Source organism: Sycon ciliatum, chromosome 1 (genome assembly GCF_964019385.1).
Source record: "Sycon ciliatum chromosome 1, ocSycCili1.1, whole genome shotgun sequence".
Classification (NCBI taxonomy): Eukaryota; Metazoa; Porifera; class Calcarea; order Leucosolenida; family Sycettidae; genus Sycon; species Sycon ciliatum.
In genome coordinates this window covers 6751638-6776325 of record NC_088643.1, presented here as the reverse complement: position 1 = coordinate 6776325, position 24688 = coordinate 6751638, and the positions used below count along the sequence as shown (strand labels likewise).

The 24688-nt window shown below is 50.2% G+C and overlaps 1 protein-coding gene across 1 annotated transcript in view; it reads left to right on the top strand.

The window, feature by feature from the left end:
* The window catches only part of LOC135811487 (early endosome antigen 1-like), a 31591-nt gene that overhangs the window by 3076 nt on the left and 3827 nt on the right, over nt 1–24688 (top strand). Inside the window, exons 3-22 of the mRNA XM_065324728.1 lie at nt 1119–1446; nt 1914–2056; nt 2755–2886; nt 3162–3275; nt 3670–3707; nt 4774–4966; nt 5680–5772; nt 6254–6379; nt 6933–7064; nt 7593–7776; nt 8388–8521; nt 17219–17371; nt 18234–18371; nt 18528–18611; nt 19392–19508; nt 19825–19982; nt 21077–21242; nt 22128–22300; nt 22769–22933; nt 23571–23757. Coding sequence (XP_065180800.1) covers nt 1119–1446; nt 1914–2056; nt 2755–2886; nt 3162–3275; nt 3670–3707; nt 4774–4966; nt 5680–5772; nt 6254–6379; nt 6933–7064; nt 7593–7776; nt 8388–8521; nt 17219–17371; nt 18234–18371; nt 18528–18611; nt 19392–19508; nt 19825–19982; nt 21077–21242; nt 22128–22300; nt 22769–22933; nt 23571–23757 — 2958 coding nt within the window. The remainder of the gene's footprint in view (nt 1–1118; nt 1447–1913; nt 2057–2754; nt 2887–3161; nt 3276–3669; nt 3708–4773; nt 4967–5679; nt 5773–6253; nt 6380–6932; nt 7065–7592; nt 7777–8387; nt 8522–17218; nt 17372–18233; nt 18372–18527; nt 18612–19391; nt 19509–19824; nt 19983–21076; nt 21243–22127; nt 22301–22768; nt 22934–23570; nt 23758–24688) is intronic.

Below are 24688 nucleotides of genomic sequence, written 5' to 3'. Positions count from 1 at the left end.
GTTGGTCAGCTGACCCTGTGTTGGTCAGCTGACCCTGTGTTGGTCAGCTGACCGCTGTGTTGGTGTCAGAAACTGAGGACATGCATGTGAGCAGAAATGGGCCAGCTGGGTCTCGACAAAGGAATTCAAGAGTCTTTCCACGTGAACCTCGGATTCCCGCCACTTTACTACATTATACTTTCATAGACCACCCCGGGAGACGTGACTACGTTTCCTGGACACCGTCACGTATATCTCTCCTCGAATGTACTTCGAAGTACGTACTTGTACAAGTATGTAAATGGATCAGACCACCTCGTAACTGCAGCGGCAGATCCAGCGGCACCCCAGAGGGTCCCAACATAAATATGCCTTCAAACACGTTTGATTCATGTGCAAAGCAGCGTGCACCCTATCTTGCATACTACAGTACTGGTTAGCACTTGTGATTGCTGTGACAAGCACAATAGAGTGGTTTCACGTCCTTGTCACGTGACAAGTACGTGCAGATCTGTGTAGAAAGTGATCATGGCATGTGGACTGTGGAGGCAACATGGCCGACATCATGTTATCCATGGATGCAGGGGTTGAGTGGAGTTGGAACCAACATGGCTGTCCCGTGTGGTCATGTGACAGCTGTACAACAGCTTTATACTCGTACACTGCCTGTTCATATGGTGAAGTAAAATAAAGAAACACTGTGACAACAACAACAACAACAACAACACTGTCAGGGTACTTGCTAAGCAGGCACCGTGACTTGCAGGAATATTTTTGGACCCTGGAAGTCATCTACAGAGTAAAACCTTCCTATCATGTCTATGCAATCATGGGCAGTTCTTGTACTGTGCCATTACTTCTACTCAGCCGGGCAAAACCATGTCTACAATATCGAAATGAGGTACAATGCCTTCTGTCCCCCCCCCCCCCCCCACCCTCCTCTCTAAATCACCCACTGAAATAGGATTGCTGAGCTTGTGACGGGTTGTACTTCTGAAGCTCCACTGTATTCGTTAATCCCAGCTTCGATTCTTTGGAGCATTGCAGCTATACCATAGGGAATACAGTACGATGTGACTGGTTTGATCCTCGACCATGCCGTGTTAAGTCGTGTTATTCATCCCGTGCTCCCTATCCAGGTGCTCGTCCTACAAGAGAAGCAGCAGGAGCTGCAGACTCGCCTGACGACGAGCAACCAGCTTCTGGAAGCGGAGAAGAAGTCCCTGGAAGTTCAGCTGCGGTCCGTCCAGGACCAATCTCAAAACCAAATCTCACAGGCCACCACATCGTTCGTGGAAGAACGTAGCAATCTGCAAGCAGAAGTCAAACATCTCACCGAGGGTAACAAAGCCTCTTCCAAGATGATCACGGGGTTAGAGCAGCGATCAAGGCAGCTCCAGGGCACCCTGGACGAGAGGAAGAAGCAGCATGCCGAAGAGCTGAAGCAGGAGAAGCTGAAGGCCGCGGGTACGTGTATTATATGGTACTCGGTACTCGAGTGCAGTTGCCACCTTATCACATTTTGGAAGGGAAAGTTGTCATGCATCCATAATCGGCACCCCAACATGTTGGTGTCTCGCACAAAACTTTCGTAGTAGACACTGTACTAGATAAACAACTGTTATATCCTGCATTGTGTGACCTATGCAATTTTTCTTCGAGGCCTCAAAAGTCTAAGGATAAGGAGCTAGAAATTTGGCCAGGTTTTACTCAAGTATAAAATTTAGACAGGTATGCTGTGACAAGTTTTTGGGAAAAGCAGGTCTAAAGGGCTGAAAACCCGTGTGTTTTGAATTTAAAGTGCGGTTTTGAGCCTTAAAACTTGGCCAAAAATAGGGCTTTCAAAAACCAGCGGAACTAATATATTTAAATGGACTGCAAAATCTACATTGTAATTCTGATTGTTATTATGGTGTTGCTGTCAATGTGCTTAGCTGACCTGGCTACTGTGCGTACCACCCATGACAAGGCAGTGAAGAAGCTCAACGAGGAGAAGGAGCAGAGCAAGTCAACCATCAGTAACTTACGCGTCAAGGTCCAGGTGCTGGAGAAAGACAAGGCCACGGCTCAGGACCGGGTAAGTGCAGGAGAGAAACTGCGGTAAACTGTCTATAGAGGTTATCGGCAAGTCATGTCATGATGGTTAACTAGCGGAACCTCTTATGGGCAATTGCCGGGCATTAAGTATACAGCGAGAGTTATCGGAACCTCTTATGGGAGCTAAGTATACAGCGTGAGTTAGGGGTTTCGCTTGACCCAGTGCGTCGCTGTGCCGCGACTTTGCTAAAGCATCTCAACTGATGATGCGATCGCATAACCTCTATACCACTCCAGTACCAGGTTTCATTGTTATGGTTATTTAGCTTCGGAAACATCATATGAATGCCTTGCCAATGATAAACAAATGGTATGGGTCGCAGCAGTAAATGATGTACACGCACTGTGAAACCTCGCTCTCCGGCGACCTTGCTTTCGTAGGTGACTGCAGAAATGCGAAGATTTTCTAGATCACATGTAAGGCGCTTCCATATGCGAACATATAAATACATGAGACCGCCTCAGAAATGGGGGGGGGGAGTCATTTTTGACCCCAGTCAGGAGACGCACTTGTGCAGCGCCCAAGAGAGAAAACGGGCAGGGCAGGAGGGGGGGGGGGGCAGGGTGTGATGTCCATACAACACAGGAATCAAGGGCTTAACTTGAGTCTGAATATTGGTTAAATTTCCTAAGTTCAACGGTATTTTGGTTATGGGTCCTCACCATTATAATATCTAGGCGTCGACTGCCAACACCAATCTATCGGCGGAGCGAGCAAAATGCCAGCGTCTCCAGGCAGCGCAAACCGACGACAAGACGAAGTGGCAAGAGGAACGGAAGCGACTGCAGAGCAGCACGCAACACGCACAGGTGAGCTTCTTCTTGGAATTGTCTTCTTTTTTCTTTCTTTCTTTTACGCATGTTTGCATGCCGCACTGCTGTTTCTTTCATATCACCTGGCATGATTATGCATGCCCTGATACACACCCACCTGGCATGATTATGCATGCCCTGACACACACCTTTTTGGAGCCAATACGGGTCGTCATTGTTTGTACATGATCATGTGTGTTTGTTTCAAGTGAAAGCCACCTGGGGTTGGTAAATGCGGCAGGCTGGCTTGTTCTTTGCCTCTCTCCCCTCAGCAACAACTGGAGTCCTCCAAAAGTTCAATGTCCAGCCTGGAAGCCGATTTATCCAGCGCTCAAGAAGAGTTGGCCTCGGTGATGAACGATAAGGAGCAGATTCGACTGAGGCTGGTCAGTAGTGTACACTATCCTGCCATTGTGTTCCTTCTTCCCTTCCCTCATGACAATTCCCCCACCCCGCTCACCGCGTATTCTTTAGGAGACTCCCTTTGGAAGGCATCCATTTGCCTTTGGAAAGTCTTGAAATAAGTATTATAATATCACCGTAATGTAGCGTGAAGCGGTAAGACTCATTGCCTTTCAGAATGGCATACTGGCAATTAACGTCAAAGCAGGCAGTGCATGGTCCGATGGCGTGAACTTTACATTCTGATCACGGTTGTCCAACTAGGGTCATGGTTGGCATTCCCATTCTGCATGAGTGTATCTGTGCATGGCGCTGTCAGGTACCTGTCAGCTAAGCCGACACCCAACCTGAGAACACGTCTCTGGCTTGTCTCTGCAGGCTGCCATCCAGACAGACGCGTCATCGACACACTCAACGTAAGACACACAAGTAAATGTACTTTTAAGCAGGCCCGGGGTTACACTGAGACATAAGTACTGTACTTTTTTAAGCAGGCCCCGGGTTACATGATGAATGCACACGGTGTAATGTCACGTGCATGTGGGTTTTCGTGGGTTTTCCGACAGCCCCATCCGATGAGATCACGGCAGTGTGCGAACTGATTAGTATAGTACTGTACACAACTAATCTTGATACAGGTCACAGTGTAAAGCAGGGCTTGAGATAAGAAACTTTGCAGGGGGCAGGGTATCAACACTGAGCGAAAGAATATTTTCTTGAATTGCATTTTGGAGACCATATTTGGACGGTTTTTCACTGACAGTATTCTAAAATGAACGAGTGTATGCGGACGCGTGAGAGATAGTCTGTCATAGGCACAGTCTTGGTCATTGGGCAATGCTTACTGGGCCTTCGCGGCACCATAGCACGATACACAGTCACAGCCGCATGTGCCAAGCGCACCTGAGCAAGGCCGTGTTCATTTCCACAGCGTCAACACCAACCATATCGTATACTCGTCGACAAATACGGACCTACTCCATCGGACACACAAGCAGGCACGAAGCGTCCCCTCAACAGTGCCCTCACCCTTTACATTGAGACCTCGCTTTTACCGCACACATCCGTTTTCCACAAAAAAACATCCGGATAGGCGAGGGAACCGGATAATTGAACACACACACTGTACATATGCATGACATATGATGTAAATCGGTAGCCAACGATTTTCTTCCGGATGGCGAGTGTAGTGTTCGCTCAAAAATAAGAGAACGGGCATGCACAATGGGTACACACGCATACAAGATAACACTACAGCGAGGGATAAGCGAGATCTGACTGTACAACTCACTCTCTATTGACATCAGTCACATCACAACCCAACCTTGTAGAAATTCTTTCCCACACAATGCATCTAGTCTTCTGTTGAACAGTACCTATTCCGGCTCCACTCACCCTCCTGGTTTCTGATATCTCAACGTGTCCTCGCCATCGTGGAATAAAAGAGTGATAATAGTTTCTATCGCTCTCTGTCTTGCGCAGTCTTTCTGCACAGGTCGAGGACGTCAGGCGAGCACGCTCTGCAACGGAGAAGCACCTAGAAACCGTGCAAGAGCAGGCTCACCAGCTGGAGAGCGAGGCGAGCGAGCTACGTTCAAAGCTGATCCGCATGGAGGCGTCCACGAAACAGGAGAAGCTGACACACGCCAGAGTCGTGGCTGAAATGAAGAATCAGGTAAGGAAGGATTCCCTGAACGGTTAGTGGCCGCTGATCCTGATTCTTCTTCTGCTTCTACAAAGTGTGTACATTGGCGGAGGTCTTTGCAGTGGTATTGGCGGTGGCAGTGTGGCAGTAAAAAGGAAAGAAAAGAGGACTGACTGCCTGACCGATGCAATATCCATACATGCACTTGACCATGGTAACCAGAATTTGATGAGTGCATATAGAGCATGTAACGTTATGCTGGGTCCGTTGTACTCTGGACATGTTATGTGCATGCTCTCCAGAGCTCTTCAAGTGACCTGTACTGCAGCAGGTTGTCCAATCTCGGCACTACGCCAAAGCAGGATTCAAAGCATACAACAGCAATTACCCGCTCCCGCATGACATGATGCACTTTGAAGTATACACGAATGTCTAGGTCCAAAACAAGGCTATCCTGCTGAGAGTGGGAAATTCGACAGTCCGCAGTAGTCAGGCGCGTGCCCCGTATGGGTTCTTGGGTGCCCGGAACCCCCCCCCCCCCTTTTCGCTCAAAATGCAGGATTTTGCTTCATTTTTTGAAAATTTTCCCGGGGGAGGGCCCCCGCCCTTGAAGGGCACCGGCGCACGCGCCTGGTAGTGACTGATGGAGATACATGTATGAGCCGTAACATTTGCGCAAAGTGTCGACGACTGCTGCTGCGGTTTTCAAGCCTGTTGATGTGATGTTGCTGGGTGTTCTGCAGGCGACTGAGCTGCAAGAACAGTTGGCCGTTTCCAAGGAGATGGCGAGCAGTTCAAAAGATGAACTGCTGGTGCGGTGCGAGGAGAACGACACGGTACGTTGGTTTTAGTTTTATTCCAAGCAATACATGGCTGCGGCAGCCAATGACCACGTTGCATGGCGATTGCAGGGTTTTAACGAGTGAGAAGTCATAAAGAAAAGGAAAAAAACTTGTATTCTCTCCAGCAACCGTATTTTGTAACGTTTGGAGGTTGCAAAACATAAACTTTTCAGGCGCTTTCGTACCGGAGATCTTGGGAGGTGAGCATAGCATGTAATTGTATTGTGATTGCATACTACTCAGGATTTAGCTCCGCTGTATGCCTAGCCTGTGTATGATCTCATCAGATGTCAGGAGCACATGGGAAATGAACGGCCAGAAAACAGACCATTTGCTTTTCTCGGGATTATCACCACTTTCCAACTGCTAACTTCACCACTAGAAACTTATGAACCAATAGCCTAACAGTCGCATGCATTCCAAAAGCAATTATGAGATATGGACCTCTATTTCGACCGGTCGTATGTTGCTGCAGAGGTTGCGCACGGCACAGGAAGAGGTCGGCTCACTGGAGGTGCAGTTAGCGGACAAGGAGCAGCTGTGTGCGCACTTGCAGACGGAAGTGACCACGTCGCGCCAGAAGACCATTGAGATTAGTGAAGTGAGTTGGCAATAATGTTTTTATTGGCAAAATGCCACCGTCATCATCATGGTGGTAGCCTCAGTTGCAGAAACATTGAAACGTGTTTGCTATGTGCCCGACCTGAATGGGTGCAATGAGTGCCGTGTACTCAGGAAAGAGCAGGTCTGCTCTGACCTTTCTGCCTTACTTTTCAAGGGTGATGTATGTATGTACTATGTAGTACACATATACCATTTCATGTGGCGTTCTATACGGCTTCTGCTCGAGGATGTCTTTCATACCAGATGCTTCAGTAATCATTTAACCCTCGTTCCGGGTTTTGGGGTCCAAACGGGCCCCAGGGGTATGGCTTTAGGAATATTGTTGCTTTCCTTCACCACGCCTCCCTGAAATTCCAGGTATTCCAAGACAACTAGATCCCAAACTGTAATGAGATAGCCTGGCTTAAAGGTGTTCATTCTGGGAAGACACTGTGTGTGGATGTATTTGAATGTGGTGATATTCTAGTATTTTGGTAGCACCTCTCTCGAACCAAGTCTGACTGCTATTTTCTCACTTGTGATCTCAACAGACATTGAACTTGCTGAACAATGCCAAGAAGAGGCTGGAGGAGGAGTCCGCACAGCAACTAGCCACCGCTCGCCGGGAAAAGGAATCGCTGGAGCGAAACCTGGACCGCATCCAGGAGGAACAAAATAAGACGGTACGGAGACAGAACGTTAGCATTGGAATCCAACCTTCCCTATGTAGTCACACTGATCAGGCGCGTGCGCCGGTGCCCTTCAAGGGGGGTTGGGGGGCCTCCCCCGGGAAAATTTCAAAAAATGAAGCAAAATCCTGCATTTTGAGTGAAAAAGGGGAGGGGTTCCGGGCACCCAGGAACCCATACGGGGACGTGCCTGCTGATCCAAGCACATTGTCCTCCAGGAGGGCCATGCACTACCATTACATCTAACAGCAAACGTGCACTTGTATGTCGTATCAGTCAACTGACTACTGCATGGCAATATAGATAACCATGCACGTTGACGCCAAATATGGATGGGCATTTTATTTTGCGGGGACTCGGGTTGTGACATCCGAATGAAACATTGTGACGTTCATTTCTACTTTTCTAGCACACTATACTAGGGTTTACCGGGTGTTAGCGGCCGTCGTGAGTTCCCTTCGGGAACGGACACGATAATTTACTTTTTTATTTATTTATACTGCACGGGCATGTGGTCTGCAGCTCTCCAAGCTGGATAAACTGAAAGGGGAGAATGCAGCCTTGTCAGCGCAGGTAAACCGGCTGACGGATACCATCGAGGAGACGCGGGGCCACATGACGGGAAAGGAGCGCACTATGGAGCAGCTCTCACAGCAAGTCGCAGAACAACAGTCACGTGCTGAAGAAGCGCTGAGCAAGTGTGATGGTAAGCGAGTGGTGGCTGTAGGACCCAAGTCACTCAGTACAACAACCATTTCATTTCAGTTGGTTTTATTTGATTGATTTGGTCCCAAGGAAGAAAGATGCGTACATACGTGAATGGCAATAAATAAGATAAATTGCGTTCCACTGATGAAAGTCACAAGAAAACATTATGGAACTTGATTTTTTCCATTTTTTGCTTTAGTTATGAGTGCACAATTGATCTAATCTATTGCCATTTTACGACTATTGTCTCCTCGTCGATTATTTACACACGTGAACTTCAAGGACTATGTGAAAAGGAACTGCTGGTAGGCAGATTTAAAGGAGGGAAAGACGTTTAATAAAAGCGCTTGCCTGACAAAGCTGAGAATGAGCAAGCACTGATGATGTAACCAATGTCATGATTCATAATGTGAAGTCGATTGCAGCCAATTTGGACCTGTTGGTGAGGAAAAGCGGATCAATGTAACCAAGGCCGGGCTGTACCTTAGCTGGCTGAAGTTCAATTTGGCCATAATTCTTAGAACAACCCACTGGTATCCCACTTGTTTAGCCAAGTTATGCAGCGTGCACCACTCCTTTTTTCTGTATTCGTCTTGCTGCAATTTCCAGAGCTGCGCAGGGAACTCGCCAGCCAACAGAATGATAACCGCGGCCACCAAGAGACGGTGGCTAGGCTTCAAGCGCAGTCGTCGCACCTATCGCAGGAGCTGGAGCGGCAGAAGACGAAAAATTCCGACTTTGAAGTAAGAGCAATGGGCAAGCACAGCCTATAGCCGGTGATCCATCCAGCAACATGGTTGTGTATGGGCCATACCAAGTTATTCTTGAAGTCGTATACAGTCAGACCTCGCTTATTAGATCCTCTTTTATCCGGATCCCTCGCCATCTGGAAGAAAATCGTTGGTTACTGTTCCGCAGGACTACACCACGCTAGTCCATAAACATTGAAACTGTGATGGATCGTAACTACACACTGGGTTCTTCGATATAACCAAAACGCAAACGTGCTATAAGTGAGTAAAAGCAAAGTGTACGGTATTATATGTGACCAAAAAGATACAGTGAAAGAAAAGCCTAGCAAAGCATTGCAAGGCACGTTGGTTCGGCTGCGTTGGTTCAGCTGCACGCTAGTGCAAACATGCAGATCGACAATGTTGGGCGGAAACCAAACACCACAACATTGCCAGAAACTAACTTGTTCACACCTACATACAATCATGAGTCCATACCGTGTCTGGTCTGGTTTGTTATGTTAGCAACCTAGAATGCATTGAACACATGGATTCGATCACACAGACCAATATTATGCTATAGATGAATATCGCAGCACAACTGCAGCGTAGCTAAGGAAAGGTGAATTGCCTAGAGGCAAATGCACAGCTTGTCGCGATAGAACTGCGACCACATAGGTGCAAACTGACAATACTGAAACACCGGCGATGCCACAAAGTGTCTGGCGTGCCCACTACTAGTCTATTGACATGATCTATGGAAAGGCGCCTACACGTCTACCTCAAATGTCTAAGTACCGTGAAAATGGATGAATACAAACCAGCAAAGCGCCATAATGCTGTAGGGCATGCACATAGAATCGGTATGGCTCGTCTAGCCTGCAGTTACCTAAAGTACCATACATGCACAGAACAATGCATCCAATAGTCCGTGTCCAGACACACTATCTAATGTATAGTCAAGGAGAGCCTCGTGAACATCCTCCCCCTCGAATACGCGATGAGTTACCTCGCAGCGTATTCCACTACTACCTAGCTTACAATTGCATGTGTTGTACCTCTATCGGTCTAATCACTGCGTGGCAAAAAGATGTGGTAAACATAAAAATGATAACACTGTGGTGCTTATGTGATATGCCTGCAATGTATGCTGCATCTATTGAACTACTGCTTCTGTCTTACTTGTGTTACCACCATAACTGAATACGTACAGATCTAGCTGCCATCTTCTCTATGCATCTAGCGGGCAGATCTTGGTGATGGGACGGGTGATTCGCTTCCCGCCGACTTGCACCTCCACAACACGCACGTGACCATCTGGGCCCGGCTTGGTCTCCATGACGCGTCCGAGTGGCCAGTGCCCACGTGGTGCATCCGGTTGCAATACCAAGACGATGTCTCCTGCCGCCACGTCTCTCCGTTCTTTTAGCCACTTCCGTCTCGCGTTGAGAGTCGGCACCCACTCCTTGAGCCAGCGCCGCCAGAACTGCTTCACCACGTCTTGAACTTGCCGCCATCGCTGGTTGGGGTGGAAACCTGTGGTGTCTACGCTTTCTGGGGCGAACTGACCGCCCATCTGACCCGTCAGAAAGTGGTTCGGCGTTAGCGGCGAGCTGTCGTCAGGGCTGGCCGACTGGTACGTGAGCGGTCTGCTGTTCATAAGGCTTTCGGCGTTCGTGAGCGCAGTTGCCAGCATCTCATCCGTCAGGTCAGCATTGCCGAGAACTGCCTTGAGGGCGCGTTTCGCCGCCTTAACCATTACTTCGTGGACTCCGCCGAAATGCGGGGCTAGCGGCGGGTTGAATTTCCAAGCCACCCCACGGTTGGCCAGGGACTTGAAAACTGCGTCGTTATCCAGAGCCTCCACCAGTTCCCTCAGCTCACGATCGGCTGCCACGAAATTCGTCCCATTATCTGAAATGATCTCCAGCGGTTTTCCACGGCGCGCGACCATCCTTGAGAACGCGTTAAGAAACGAGCTGGCGTCGAGGCCGTAGCTCATCTCGAGGTGTACGGCTCGGGTTAGCAGGCAGGTGAAAACGCAGAGGTAACGTTTGGCTTGGCTGCGTCCTCGCCCTTGTTTCGTTAAGTATGGGCCGCCATAGTCTACCGAGGCTCTAGCGAAGGCTCTCAACGGTGTAGCGAGCCGGACCTTCGGCAACGGCGCCATAACTTGCTCTGCCGTCCTGGCTTTGCGACGTCGGCACACCATGCATTCAGCTTCCCACTGGCGTATCTCCTCTCGGGCAGACTCCAGCCAGAACCGTTCTGTCAATGCCGCGAGCGTCTCGTTCGTGCCACCATGCTGTCGCAGCTCGTGGTGGTGCTTCACGATTAGCGACGTAACTTCATGTTTCCGGGGTAGAATGATCGGGAAGCGCGTGCTGTACGGGAGCCAGTCAGCTAGGCGGGTGCGGCCGTCACAACGTAGTAGGCCATCCTCATCCAGTCGCGGACACATCTTTGCTAACCGCGATGCTGCTGGCAGAGTCTTCCCCTTCTTCAGTGCGCTGATGTCGTCACCAAATGCATCCTGCTGCGCTCCGTAGATGATGGCAAGTTCCGCCGCTTCCAACTCTTGGATGTTTAGCTCTCCGCTGACGCGGTCCCCTTGTCTGCAGTTATTGACGAACCGGTTGATCCATGCCTGAACTCTCACAAGTCTCGTCCAGTTGGAGTAGCGGCTTGGTTGCACGACGGTGATCTGCTGCGTCACGAATGCGCTCTCAGACGCCTGCACAGCTGCCTTGCGAACTTCCGGGTCGTCGCTCAACCCCGAAGTATCCTTTAGCTCCGTGGCTGGCCAGGTTGAGCCGTTGCTCAAAAACGCCGGTCCTTGCCACCATAGGTCTGCGTTGACCAGGTCGTTGACGCAAGCTCCTCGTGATGCCAGGTCAGCTGGGTTCTGTCCCGTAGGGACGTAGCGCCACTGTCGCGGTGCGGTACGCTGCTGGATGTAGCTGACGCGATTCGCGACGAATGGTTTGAACCGCCGACTGTAGCTACGAATCCAGTGGAGGACCGTCGTGCTATCGCTCCAGAAGGTGACAGTACTAAGTGGCACGTCGAGCACTTTACTCATTCGAGTGGCAACCTGATGGCCGAGAACTGCCGCCATGAGCTCGAGCCGGGGAATGCTGGTAGCGGCGGTGGGCGCGACACGACTCTTCGACACGAGGAATCTGCACTCCGCTGTTCCATCTTCGCGCACACTTCTCGCATACAGAACAACTCCATAGGCTTCGCTGGACGCATCGCAGAATGCATGCAGCTCGAGCTTGCCGGTCGATGCTTCAAATTGACGCGGGACTCGGACGTTGCTGAGCTCGCTCAACTCTTGGAACCATTGCTGGGCTTTATCAACTATCGCGTCGGGAAGTTGCTCGTCCCAGTCGACGCCACTCATCCAGCATTCCTGCATCAGCATCTTGCCTCGAACGACGAACGGCGATATGAAGCCGAGTGGGTCGAATACGGCTGCTGTCCGCTGCAAGAGGTAGCGCTTTGTGATACGCTTGGGCAGATCCGGTTGCTGCACGCGGAACGTGAACTCGTCATCGAGGGCAGACCATGTCACTCCGAGCGTTTTTACCGATGGTAGGTCTCCCACCGTCAGGTCGACATCCGCTGCGCGTTCTTCTTCTGGGATCGTACTCAGCAACGCAGTCGAGTTGGATAACCACTTTCTCGGTCGCATGCTTGCCTTCCCCCACAGCTCCATTAGGTCGTCATGGAGCTTGGTACCGTCGGCGACCGTGGCAGTACTGTCCATCGTATCGTCCATGTACGTACTGTCCAGGATGGCCTCTGCTGCTGATCGGTGGGTATCGACGCTTGCGTCCGCGACTTGGCGGGCGACATACTGAGCCAAGAATGGCGACGCGTTTACACCGAAGACTAAGCGGTTGAACTGGTACTTCTTGACCGGACCATCGGAGGCCGGGTCCTGCCACAAAAAGCGGTGGTACGGCCTGTCCTCGGGGCGTATTGAAACTTGCAGATACATCTCTGCTACGTCGCAGGCAACGGCGATGGGCTTTCTTCGGAACCGGGTGAGAACATCGCAAAGGTCTCGCTGCAACTTCGGGCCGGCGTGGATGGCGTCGTTAAGTGAGATGCCGTGGTAGGAGGCGGCTGCGTCAAACACAATCCGGACCTTAGTTGTCGTCTTCTGTGGCCGCACAATGGCGAAGTGTGGCAGATACCAGCATTGGTCGGTAGGCGCTTCGTCAGTGACGTCGGTGATATATCCTTTCTCGAGGTAATCTTGGATCACTCTGGCGTATGCTCGGGCTACTTGCGGTTCACGTTGCAGTCGTCGACGTGTTGACTCCAGCCGCTTAGTCGCCATATCAACGTTGTTGACTAACTCCGCCTTACGACTGTTCCATGGTATCGATACTTCATACCGGCCGTCTACTAGCCGCGTGGAGTCTTCCACTAATTTCACCGCTGCGGCCTCGTCTGCCGATGTTGGTCCTGGAGCCGCATTGTCCGTCTCGACGCCACAGCTGTCGACCTTCCAGAACTGTTGCAGGGCTTGCTCGACTCCTGCAATTGACTTGTCTCCACCGACGTAGTACGAACGGTTGGGCTGTGGGCCCTGCGTCTGCTTGGAGTTGGGTGCTCTGAGCTTCCCTACGCAGGTCCATCCGAGCGGTGTTAACCTAGCGACAGGTTGCCCAGGTTCACCAATGACGTCACGCGTCGATACGTGCAGCTGGACTTGGTCACTGCCGATCAGCATATCTACAGTGTCGTGTTCTCCCACCGCTGGGAACGGAATCTCCCTCAGGTGCGGGTAGTTACTAGCCTCTTCTAGCCAGTCGACTGCGCGAAGGTCGCCAGTCACGGATTTGTCGGTGGTGTACGCCGTGATCGTCTGCTTCAAGTTGCCATCAACACTCCTCAGCTCGATGTCTACTGGCATAGTCTCGAACGTCTCCAGTTTGCCATTGAGCGTGCTGACCGTCGTCCGTTGGCGTTTGCCACTCAAACCGAGTCGAGTGGCGATACTAGTGTGCACATACGTCACAGTGCTGGCATCGTCCAGCAAAGCGTTGACAGTCACTGACTGCTGACCGTTGCACAGTGTCACCGGGATTGTCCGTAGAGCTACACGGTCCGTCCGGCGCCCTTGTGCCACATGTGTCGCTGCTTCTGGCTCCCCCTCTGTGACAGTCGTGACCAGTGATGTCTGGGGTGCGGGCTTCTCAGCTTCCGGAGTTGGCTGTGCGCCGCCGGTAACATTGCTGCCATGGAGCAGCGGGTGGTGATGTTTGATGCATCCACTAACCGGGCACTCACGATCACGGGGGCAGTCCTTGCCAGCATGGCCACTGCCCAAGCACCGGAAGCACGCGTTGCTCTGCTTGGCGAGCCGCCAACGCTGATTGACCGACATGACCTTAAATGCCGCACACTTCCACAGGGGATGTGCGCCTTTGCATACTGCACAGTTGACGTCGCTCTTCTGTTGAGCATGATATGCGTGGTTGCGACTAGGCGGAGCACTACGCCTCTGGAACCGGTTATCTCGGGGTGGTTGCTGCTGTTGGGGCGTGGTTTTTACTGCTACGCCGCTCACCGTTTCTGCCGAGATCATCATTAGCTCTGATTCTACTCGTGCCCATTCGAGCAGGGCTTCGACGGACTCTTCTACTTGCCGATCATACCGCCATCGATGGTACTGTGCAAGCACACGTTCGTCGAACTTACGGAGGAGCTTCTGGTAGAACGTACCAGCCTCCAGTTCTGCGGCCCGGCCGCTGTCTTTCAGGTTGATGACTACTACCTCGAGGAGCTCCGTGAATTTCTCGAACTCGGACGCTCTGTTGTAGCCAACCTTACCGAACTGCTCGATTTCTTCTACGTGGATCGCGACACGCCTGCGTTCTCCGCCATACTTCCTGACCAGTAGCGCTTTGGCGGCCTCGTACGCAGCAGGGGAATAGCCTAAGCTATCGATGGAGTCCAGTGGGTCGCCGACTAGGTACTGCCTGAGTTGCAGTAGCTTGTACTCTGGTGCTGCCGGAGATGCGTCTATGCATGCCATGAACGCCGCACGCCAAGACTCGAATTTTCTTTTGTCGCCGTTGAATGTCGGAATGCCGATCTGCTTCAGCTGACGCCATGGTTCCGGTTGGTGAGGTGCCGTCAGTGCACTCTGCGGTTGTGGCATGGTGGTGGACTCTGCAGCAGGTAAGGCTAGACCATGCTGAGTTGTCATGCTTGGTGTCTGTGCGACCATTTGTGGGACGTTGCTATAGGTTGCATAGCTAGGCTGCGTGATGTTGTTGCCTGTCCACATAGGTTGCTGTGTTCCATACTGGTTGGGACTACTGAATTGCATACTTGGCATGGCACTGTAGCTGTTAGCACCATAACTACTACTGCTGTATATGTAGCTTGCACTAGCAGATGCAGGATTCGCACTAGGGGTAGGGTAGATCCTTGGCATAGAAAATGCACTTGCACTGGTCAAGTGCTGCCGAGTGGCAGGCTGTGAATGCGTCGACCTCACTTTCGATGCCTGCGATGCGTGGGCTGCGATGCCCTGACTTGCCTGATGCTGCCTGCCCGCGGCAGGCCGACTTGCACTGCTAGATTGTGCACTATACGAAGTGCTCGCGGTCGCACGTGTTGTGACTTCTGCTGCACCGCGTGGTTGGCGCGGAGCTTGCGTCTTCGTAGCGGATGTTGCACTTGAGGCGGTCGGCGCCACCACGAGTCCTGCAACTGACGAGGTTTGCGGTACGACACACGAACTCGTGGCGGGTGGCGGAGCTGCCACTGCTGTCTGCGTGACCTGCGGGACTTCTCTCTGAGACTGCTGTTCGTGCTCTGAGGAGATTTGGATTTCTTTCGTTTGATCTCCCCCATCCGCGCTCAGGCCGGTTGGCGTTCGCCTTTCATCACTAGCTTGCGGCCATCCCTGAACTGGTGCGTGGTGCTCCTCGTGAATGGCGGCAGCTACGTTCACGGCATCTCGGGGTCCCTGAATGGATAAATCACTCAGGCTCTGCGAAAGCTGACGTGAGTTCAGCGATCGTCTCTGTAACGGTAAATACGGGCTAGCCCCACGTGTGCGTGCGTCGTATCTACTATCTTGAAACTGAATTGACCTTTCGTCATGCGAACTATCGTGAGGTGCTGCATACAGCCTCCTAGATCTAGGGACGGGGTCTTCTACTGCGCCTCTGCCATACTCAACAATCATGGCCGATGCCTCTGCATATTCTTCTTGCAACTTCTCAAGTTCTCTCAACATCTTCTCTGCCTGACTATTGTTATCCTCCGTGGTGTAAACACTAACGAGCTCGGCAATTACGGATGCAGCTCGTTCGTAACACTCAGTCAACACGGGTGAGCTTGCTACCTGATCAAATGACAACTCACCGGAACTGACCCGACGGAGATCGACGATCAGGGTCCTTCTCGCGTTGGTGAAGTCCGACTTCACTTGCACTTTCAGCGCTCTGAGTTTGCCTGAGTCCAGGGCGACCGCCTCTGGTTCACTATCCGAAAGTGACGTACCAGACGCTTGCGATGCCACCTCCTGCTCCGCATCCTCCATGCCTGCAGTGCTCCGATTTTCGGTATCGGACGTGCTCATGACTACAGTTCTCTCTGTAATCAACTTCTACGAAACGCGATCAACCATCCTCTGCTACCATTAATGTTCCGCAGGACTACACCACGCTAGTCCATAAACATTGAAACTGTGATGGATCGTAACTACACACTGGGTTCTTCGATATAACCAAAACGCAAACGTGCTATAAGTGAGTAAAAGCAAAGTGTACGGTATTATATGTGACCAAAAAGATACAGTGAAAGAAAAGCCTAGCAAAGCATTGCAAGGCACGTTGGTTCGGCTGCGTTGGTTCAGCTGCACGCTAGTGCAAACATGCAGATCGACAATGTTGGGCGGAAACCAAACACCACAACATTGCCAGAAACTAACTTGTTCACACCTACATACAATCATGAGTCCATACCGTGTCTGGTCTGGTTTGTTATGTTAGCAACCTAGAATGCATTGAACACATGGATTCGATCACACAGACCAATATTATGCTATAGATGAATATCGCAGCACAACTGCAGCGTAGCTAAGGAAAGGTGAATTGCCTAGAGGCAAATGCACAGCTTGTCGCGATAGAACTGCGACCACATAGGTGCAAACTGACAATACTGAAACACCGGCGATGCCACAAAGTGTCTGGCGTGCCCACTACTAGTCTATTGACATGATCTATGGAAAGGCGCCTACACGTCTACCTCAAATGTCTAAGTACCGTGAAAATGGATGAATACAAACCAGCAAAGCGCCATAATGCTGTAGGGCATGCACATAGAATCGGTATGGCTCGTCTAGCCTGCAGTTACCTAAAGTACCATACATGCACAGAACAATGCATCCAATAGTCCGTGTCCAGACACACTATCTAATGTATAGTCAAGGAGAGCCTCGTGAACAGTTACCGACTTACAGCATATGCCATGCACACATTCAGTATGCGTGTTTGATTATCCGGCTCTCTCCCCTATCCGGATATTTTAGTGGAGAACGGATGTGTGCAGCTAAGCGAGATCTGACTGTGTGAAGAATCCACTCTGTACTTTATAGCCGTGACTAAGTATCTGGGGCAGCTCACGCAAGCTCCTCACACTTGATTCTCCGCTCCTACCCTCTCCCGTGCATAGAACACTAATCTGCATCAGATGGAGCAGCTCCGGGCGTCGTTTGAGCACGAGAAGGAGTCTCTTCAAGAGGAAACTGAGCGGCTCACGACCCAGCTGCGTCAGGTCACTGCCAGGGAGGAAACCAGTCAGAAGGAGCTCATGACTGAGCTGGAGGTGAGTTGTACACGGTATAGATGCAGTGCTGCCACTAGTGCAACATAACCGGGCATGTTGCCCGCAGGGGGCACGGGAGGCATATGCACCCCCTAAAATGTTCAACCTAGATCACGTAATTACCATGAATGCACCCGCACCAGTCATCCTACACATAAGCGGCCCTGCACCCCCACCCCCCCCCCTCCCTAAAAGGGGGACCAACTACTCCCCTGTGCACCGTGGTGCCGGTATGTTTTGGGGTGCTGGCAACACCTTTTACGTTTTAGTCTATTCCAACTCACAGGTGGCTTTAAACGTGATGGAAACTTGCCATTACTAATACTTGCAAGTTGCAAGCACCGGCAAAGAGACCGTGTTCAAGTTGAGTGTTTGAGTTGAGGAACCTTATAATGTGCCTCTAATGTGTAGATGGCTGCAATGAAGTCTGCCGGTACAGTAAAACCTGTCAAGGCGACCACTCTGATAAGGCGACCACCTGTCCCAGAAGACCACTGAAACTGACCAGGACCAAGGGATCCTAAGTTCCAGTCAAATGACCCTGGATAAGGAGACCACCTGGTAACAGAGACCACGTTTTGAAGGTCTCATGAGCGGTCGCCTTAGACAGGTTCCACTGTACTTAGATTTTTTTTAATGTTTATTTGAATTCGGATAGCTCAACAGTACAGAAGTACAACTACAAAGAGTACCGAATAACTTAGAAGGCCCTGAGAACGGGAAACCTAAAAACAAAAAAACAAAAACAGCAACATCAATTTACTGATTAAGATAAGCACATGTATTTCATAGTAAGGTTTGCTGGACATGTCCTGATCCCTTATCAATTGTTGTGTTCTTCTAATTGCCATGCTGTCTCCAGCAACTACAAGCAGCAACCGAGGAGAGTAGTTTGCTGGCGAGTCAGAACAGCGTGTTGGAAGAGAAGATTGCATCGCTCGAGCAGCAGCTGGCCTTGGCGCAGCGTCAGATTGGCAGTGCCGACATGGAGAAGTCCAAGGTACATGACATTGTGCTGCAGACCAGCTCGCTGACTTTGCTGCACTGGAGCAGATGCATGTCAGCCTAAGTTGTCAGAGCTACAGAATCATTTGCCCAATCATACGGCTATGAATATGTATGTGAACAATGATTCCGCTGCTGTGTTTGCTCGTAGCTCTGGGCACAGATCAAGGACACACAGGAGCGCATCCTGCCACTGCAGGCCAAGAACGAGGCATTGCGTAATCAGCTGGATAAGGTAGGGGCACCAGAGCCACCATATGCCATACCAGCTAGTGCAATCAGTGTGATAATAATATCCTCGGTGCCAGCCGGCTAGATTGAAGTGAATGTCAAGTATTGGCCTCTGATCCCACGCATCTAGCTTAGTAGACCTAACGTTATATGCCAAATGATGTCATGGTGATGACAGGCGAGTCGCTTATGGGCGCTAAGTATGTAGCATGAGTCGGCGGATTCGTGTATGGGAGCTAAGTAGACAGTTGTAGTGGGAGGACTTGCCCGAGTGGTAAACCAGCTAGCGCATAGCTGCACCGAGGCTTTGCCACTCCATACAGAGTGTCTGAACGGATGATGATGTAATCGCACGCAAAGCACCTCAACTGATGATGTAATTGCATAACCGCTATAGTGTCAGTAGTTACGTGGCTCTTACGTCCCGAAAAGTATTCTGCGCACTCAAATGTGGCACTATTCTTATCAAGACATCAATTCTCACTGGTCAGCACTTTTTCATTTTATTATTTTATTATTTCATCGGCCAATGGCAAAAGCCAATGCAAAGGAGGGGGCATTTGATTAGCCAGCCGCATAGGTGCTACACGCAGATTCCCATGTGAGCTGGTTTTTTCATGGCCATCAAGTTTCAGACATCCCGTGTTTACTGGAGCACTCTGGATGCACACCGCCGGGCTTCTTATGCATTGTGCACCTGTAGCGCTTCAGTGTGCATATCACTCCGGCAACTACACGCAGTGTTTTTGCATGATGTGGCCGTGCTCTTTTTTCCTTCCTCCAGAAATCCTCGGAGCACCGCCTCACAAGTTCATACTTGACAAAGTCCACCAAGGACTTGGACAACTTGCAGAACTCATTCGAGGAGCAGAAGCGAGCTCTGGAAATTGAGGAAGCCAAGGTATGTGTCTAGGTGACAGTACTAGCTTGATATTGCTGGGCCAGTATATACTTGCCCAGATGTCCCAGCCTAAAACATGCATGGTATGATGACTTAAAATACCATTGCCCACTGAATTACTTCAGACTATCCCCTCGTCATGTTTCCTGGCTCAAATTCAGATGCATGAGCTTGAAGCCTAACCACTTCAAGATTAATGAAAGTTTCCAGTTGTGAGATCTACATGCGGATGAAGACCTTGAGAAACGTTGGCTAAGGAGGAGAACACGGTCATTGATCGCCATGATTGGGTTCTGTGTGCTGCTTTGCTGATCAGGTCAATACCTTGCACCAGGAGATGGCCCGGCTTCAGGGCAAGCTAGAAGCACTGGAACAGGCCACATTGAACTCCCGCCAGCAAGAATCGGACTCGCGCAGGAGCCAAGAGGTGATCGAGGACCTGCGTGGTAGTCTACAGGCCATACAGACGGATCGGTAAGCTGCCGGCGGCGACATCGGCGTGTGTAGTCTTGCGGCTCTTGCCATGCACAATGGACCGGCGACTTGAGGTCTCTTTGATATTGTCACCACGTTGTGGTAGTGCTTGATCACATGTTTTGTATTTTGTATTTATATTGACATTATCTCATGGCACATCATGATGATGGCCAGTAAAACTGAGACAAGGGCGAAAGCCAACCACAGCAGTAAAACAGATAAAAGAATACAAATAAAAGGCAAAGAAGGCAAAGGAGGAGACAAACCAGCAGGATGTCATGCAAATACAGGAAACCTATAATTGAGCAGAGATTTTAGCAACAAAATTATCCATCGACGTGCTGGTCTTGGCCTGCGTTGGTAATGTTGCCCAAAACACATAGCCAGCAAAGAGCGGGGATCTAGTGAATAGGGTGGAGGCAGCGCGTGGGAGACTGAATGAGATTCTTGTGTAAACTGCATCGCCGTATACTTATGAACATGGCACTTCAGGTGCCTGGCATAGCCCGGGATTCATTTGAAGTGGTCCCCAGCTATAGTCTCCACATGGTTGCGTATAAACGCCCAGTGGCTTAACACTGGTTTGTAATTGGTATCCGCCCACAGTAGCACACCACTGGTTCAGTGCGTCAAAGTAGGCAGCATGACCTAGCTGGTTGGTCACAGCTGTGTGTGGACCGTGGGTGAGTTGGGGACCAACATGGCGGTCTCATATTGTCATTTTGGTAGGTGTCTATAACATCTCTATAGAGTGGTTTCACATCTTAGTCATGTGACTAAAATGTGTGTAGAAAGTGATCATGCCATGTGGACAGTGGGAACAACATGGCCGACATCATGTGACCCATAGATACTTGTTCAGTACTTCGAAGTACAGGGGTTGAGTAGAGCTGGAACCACCAACATGGCTGTCACATATGGTCATGTGATAGATGTGAAACCATTCCGAAGTTTACAGCTGGATGTAAACACATTTGTTGGGTGTGGCACAGAACGACTAGACCGCTCTCAGCAAGCCGATGATCCTGTTATGCCGTGTGTGTGTGTGTGTGTGTGTGTGTGTGTGTCACTGTGTGTGTGTCACTGTGCAGCGTGCTCCAGGAGCAAAGCATCTCAGAGATGAAGCGCCGTGTCACCGAGGAGAAGGCAAGGCGCGAGCGCGAGCACGCCGAGAACAAGCGACTGTCACTGGAACTGCAACGCTCCCAGCAGCTGGTCAAAGTGCAACAGCAGAAGTGGCAGCAGGCCAAGACGCAGGTAGGCAAATGACGTCCATCTTCGCCGCTTACTGGTAACGGTACGTGTTCCGTCGACCTCGTGAATAACGACCTCGGTGCCACAACAACTTGTGAACAATAACTCAATCTTAAGGTCCAGTGACCATTTGACTGCATGCTTTCAACCTCACGAATATAACTGAACTTTTCTCATGCACGACTGAGTGTCGATATTCACAAGGTCATGTACTACAGCAGCACAGGTCAGGGCCGGCGCCACTGGTTCGGCCGGTACGGCCATGGACGTACCAAATTCCCAAAAAGCCGTTCCACGTGGAACGTCCAAAACCGGGGAGAAAAAGTTTCGATGTATGATTTTGTACAGGGAGTTGCCCAGAGTACAGGATTTGCCGTCTAAATTCCAAACATTTTCGGGGGAGGACCCCCTTAAAGATGGCCCTTCGGCCGCACCGCTCCGCGGAAGCTGCCTCCGGCCCTGCCGGTACACATGTGTGGACCTAGGTAGTGGAGTTGGAATTATCAAAAATCCCATAAGATTTGGTAAGGAAAGAACGAGCGATATTTTTTCCGCTGTCACAAGTCGCTGTAGTGAGATTAGTGATATCGGTATCAGCATGCAGGTCCTGTGCAGCTTCGAGTGAGGTGACAATTACTACCTATCCCAACTGGAAAGAGGCAAAAACGGACCAGTGCGCCACCCAAGTCAGGAAGCAGGCTAGGACCACTGTGGAGACAGTCGTTTTCGCCTCTTTCCAGTTGGGATACAACGCGATCCCCCCCCCCCCCCTCGAACACTTTCCGTATCACTCGTTCGGTCACGAATTCCTTGGTTGGTGTGCTGGAATGTGTTATTCGTCTTGACAAGCACTCTCACATATGCCCGTCGCTGTGCTGTCTTGCGCAGAAGCGGAAATCCGAGAGCCAAAGCTTGAGTGCACTGGGGCAGGTGGAAGCGTCCCAAGCCGAGAAGCATCAGCTTCAGATGCACATAGCTAAGCTCAACGACACGGTGGACGAATTGCAGAGCAGATGCAGTGAACTGGAGTCCAGCCATGAGCACACTCGAACGACAGTCAAGTAAGTACTGATAGCAAGTAGAGAGCCATGTGTCGTGTTGGTCAATGAAATACACTGTGACCTGCCGTGGGTATGGAGCAATGGCGAGCCATGCGGCTACAGTGTTTTCCGGGAATGTCACGGAGGTGTTCGCTTGGTCATGTTGTTTCAGGCTCAGCCCTGATCCACCGTGTGTGCACTGTAAATTCATACTTGCAGTACTTCAAGTAGTAATTCGACTATTTCAAATTTTCATCGCCGAGTCTCATCCCTTGTATCTCTGGTGTTCTTCCTTCTTTCCATGTCGTATTGTTTGAGTAATACTTGGCAGGTTTTTCTTTTGACCCCAGATGAAAAACTTATTACTTCTAATGAACAGTGAATCTAGAAGCCCTCGATTGGTATTAGTCTGGGCAGTGTTTGGCGGATTTATTTGTGAGAGTTCTTGTCTAGCACTGAAACATTGCACATTTCTGACCCTGTCTACAGGGAGAAGTATCGTACCGTACGCCACGCTTTCCGTACTCAGCTCTCCGAGTCCGAGGACAGGCTAAGCTTGGCGTCTGCGCAGTTGGAGCGCGAGGAAGAATGGCGCAGGTCACAGGAGGAGAAGCTCCGTCATCTGCTCCAGGAGAAGAAGGAGCTAAGCGAGCAGTGAGTACAGGCGTTCGTTTAAAGCAGGGAGTGGTAAAATATATACTGCATGGTATTTTACTATTCCCGGCTTTAAAGTGCGCATACGGGGGGGGGGGGGGGTACCGCAGGATGTGAATTGGCTCAACCATTCGCCATGAATCACTTAGGGGTCGTCCGTATTTTTCGAAAAATTGAAAAATCCGTCCTCAGGCAGAAAGGGGGTGGGTGGTCAAGAGCGCTGGCGGAATTTAATTTTTTGATTTTTTTTTTCGTCAGTGACTCATACACTCGTTGCACTGACTCGTAGTGCACTGTAGACGTAGTGTAGGATCGCAAACACCAGTATGATATACCGGTACATGACTTTTTTTGTGGTGGTAGGATGTGCATGGCCTTCGGTAGACCTCCTACTCACTTTACTTAGCTACTAGTACTTGACATACATACGTCATGTACATGTAGGTGCAATCAGTGAACATGGGGTCAGGAGTTCTTATTTTCGAGCTGGGCATCGGTAAAAATCAAAAAATTAATGGGAAAAATTTTTGGGCCGTCACTTGCTTATGTTTATTGGGAAATGATGACTGCTATTCAAAGTGTGAGTACCATCTCAGTTCAGTTGATTGATGATACGTTTTCATGTCTATGCTTTCAGGTTGGTAAAGGCCACATCGGCCGGCCGTGACATGGCCCGGTCTGTTCATCAGACGGAGAGCAAAGTCAGCGTGCTGGAAAAGGAGAATGTGGAACTGCGCAAGAGGATTATTCACCTCGGCCAGCAGCAGCAGAGCGACACGGAGAGACTGGACCAGAAGCTAGCGTCGTCGAAGACTGAGACCGATGTAAGCGAACTGAACCAACTGCAAAAATGATGCACATCGATGCATGGATTCCGAACCGATCCCAGGGCACATGCCATGAAATCGAATGACGAGATTCCGTTCATGAATGGATTCATGGCAGCAATCGAACGCACCCACTGAATGCGAATTATGTTCAAAGAACGTGCTATAAGAACACAGCCACATTGTTCAACATACTACTCCAACCTGACCTCTTGGAAACAATGCTGTTGGGTGGCTATGATCGTTTGGTCGGATCTGGATCCAGATCTCAGATCCGTCGGATCCTTCAGAATCAACCGATCACTTTTTTGGACCTTGATTGTTGCCATGTTGACGAAGTAAAAAATGGCGCTGACAGGTCACCCGAAAGGGCGAAAGTCGTACGAAAAGTCAACAAAAGTTGACTAGACGTACGACAATGAGTACAAAAAATGATTTTTACCCGCCATATGCATATACGCACAAAGGTCACATTTGGATCCGATCAACCCTGCTCAGTCCGTGCGCCAAATTCAAAAAAGTCGTCTAGAAGTTGCACTTTTATTTGCAACCGCGGGAAATTTGAGAGGTCTGGAGAAGAAAATTCTCAATGGGACTCAAAATTGACAAACAAGACGACGACCAGCGCTCGAGCATAGTACCTTTTCGCCATTCCTTCGTGCATGATACCTATTCTTATTGATAAACACTACCCTCATGTTTCGTTTCATGCGCAACGGACGAAGCGAAGTGTCTTTTTTCGTCCACGAAAGAAAGGTAAGGAAATTGTCGTCTTCGCGACACCCTTCGGATTATTTAGTGGGGCATTGTGGGCCAAGGATATTTTTTCTTTTTCTTTACAACTGTCCCCAGGTACTGAGACGGCGCTGATATCCTAGGAGTTCTGTTAGTGCAAAATGCCAGGTTACTGACTTATGGCGAGGTTTGT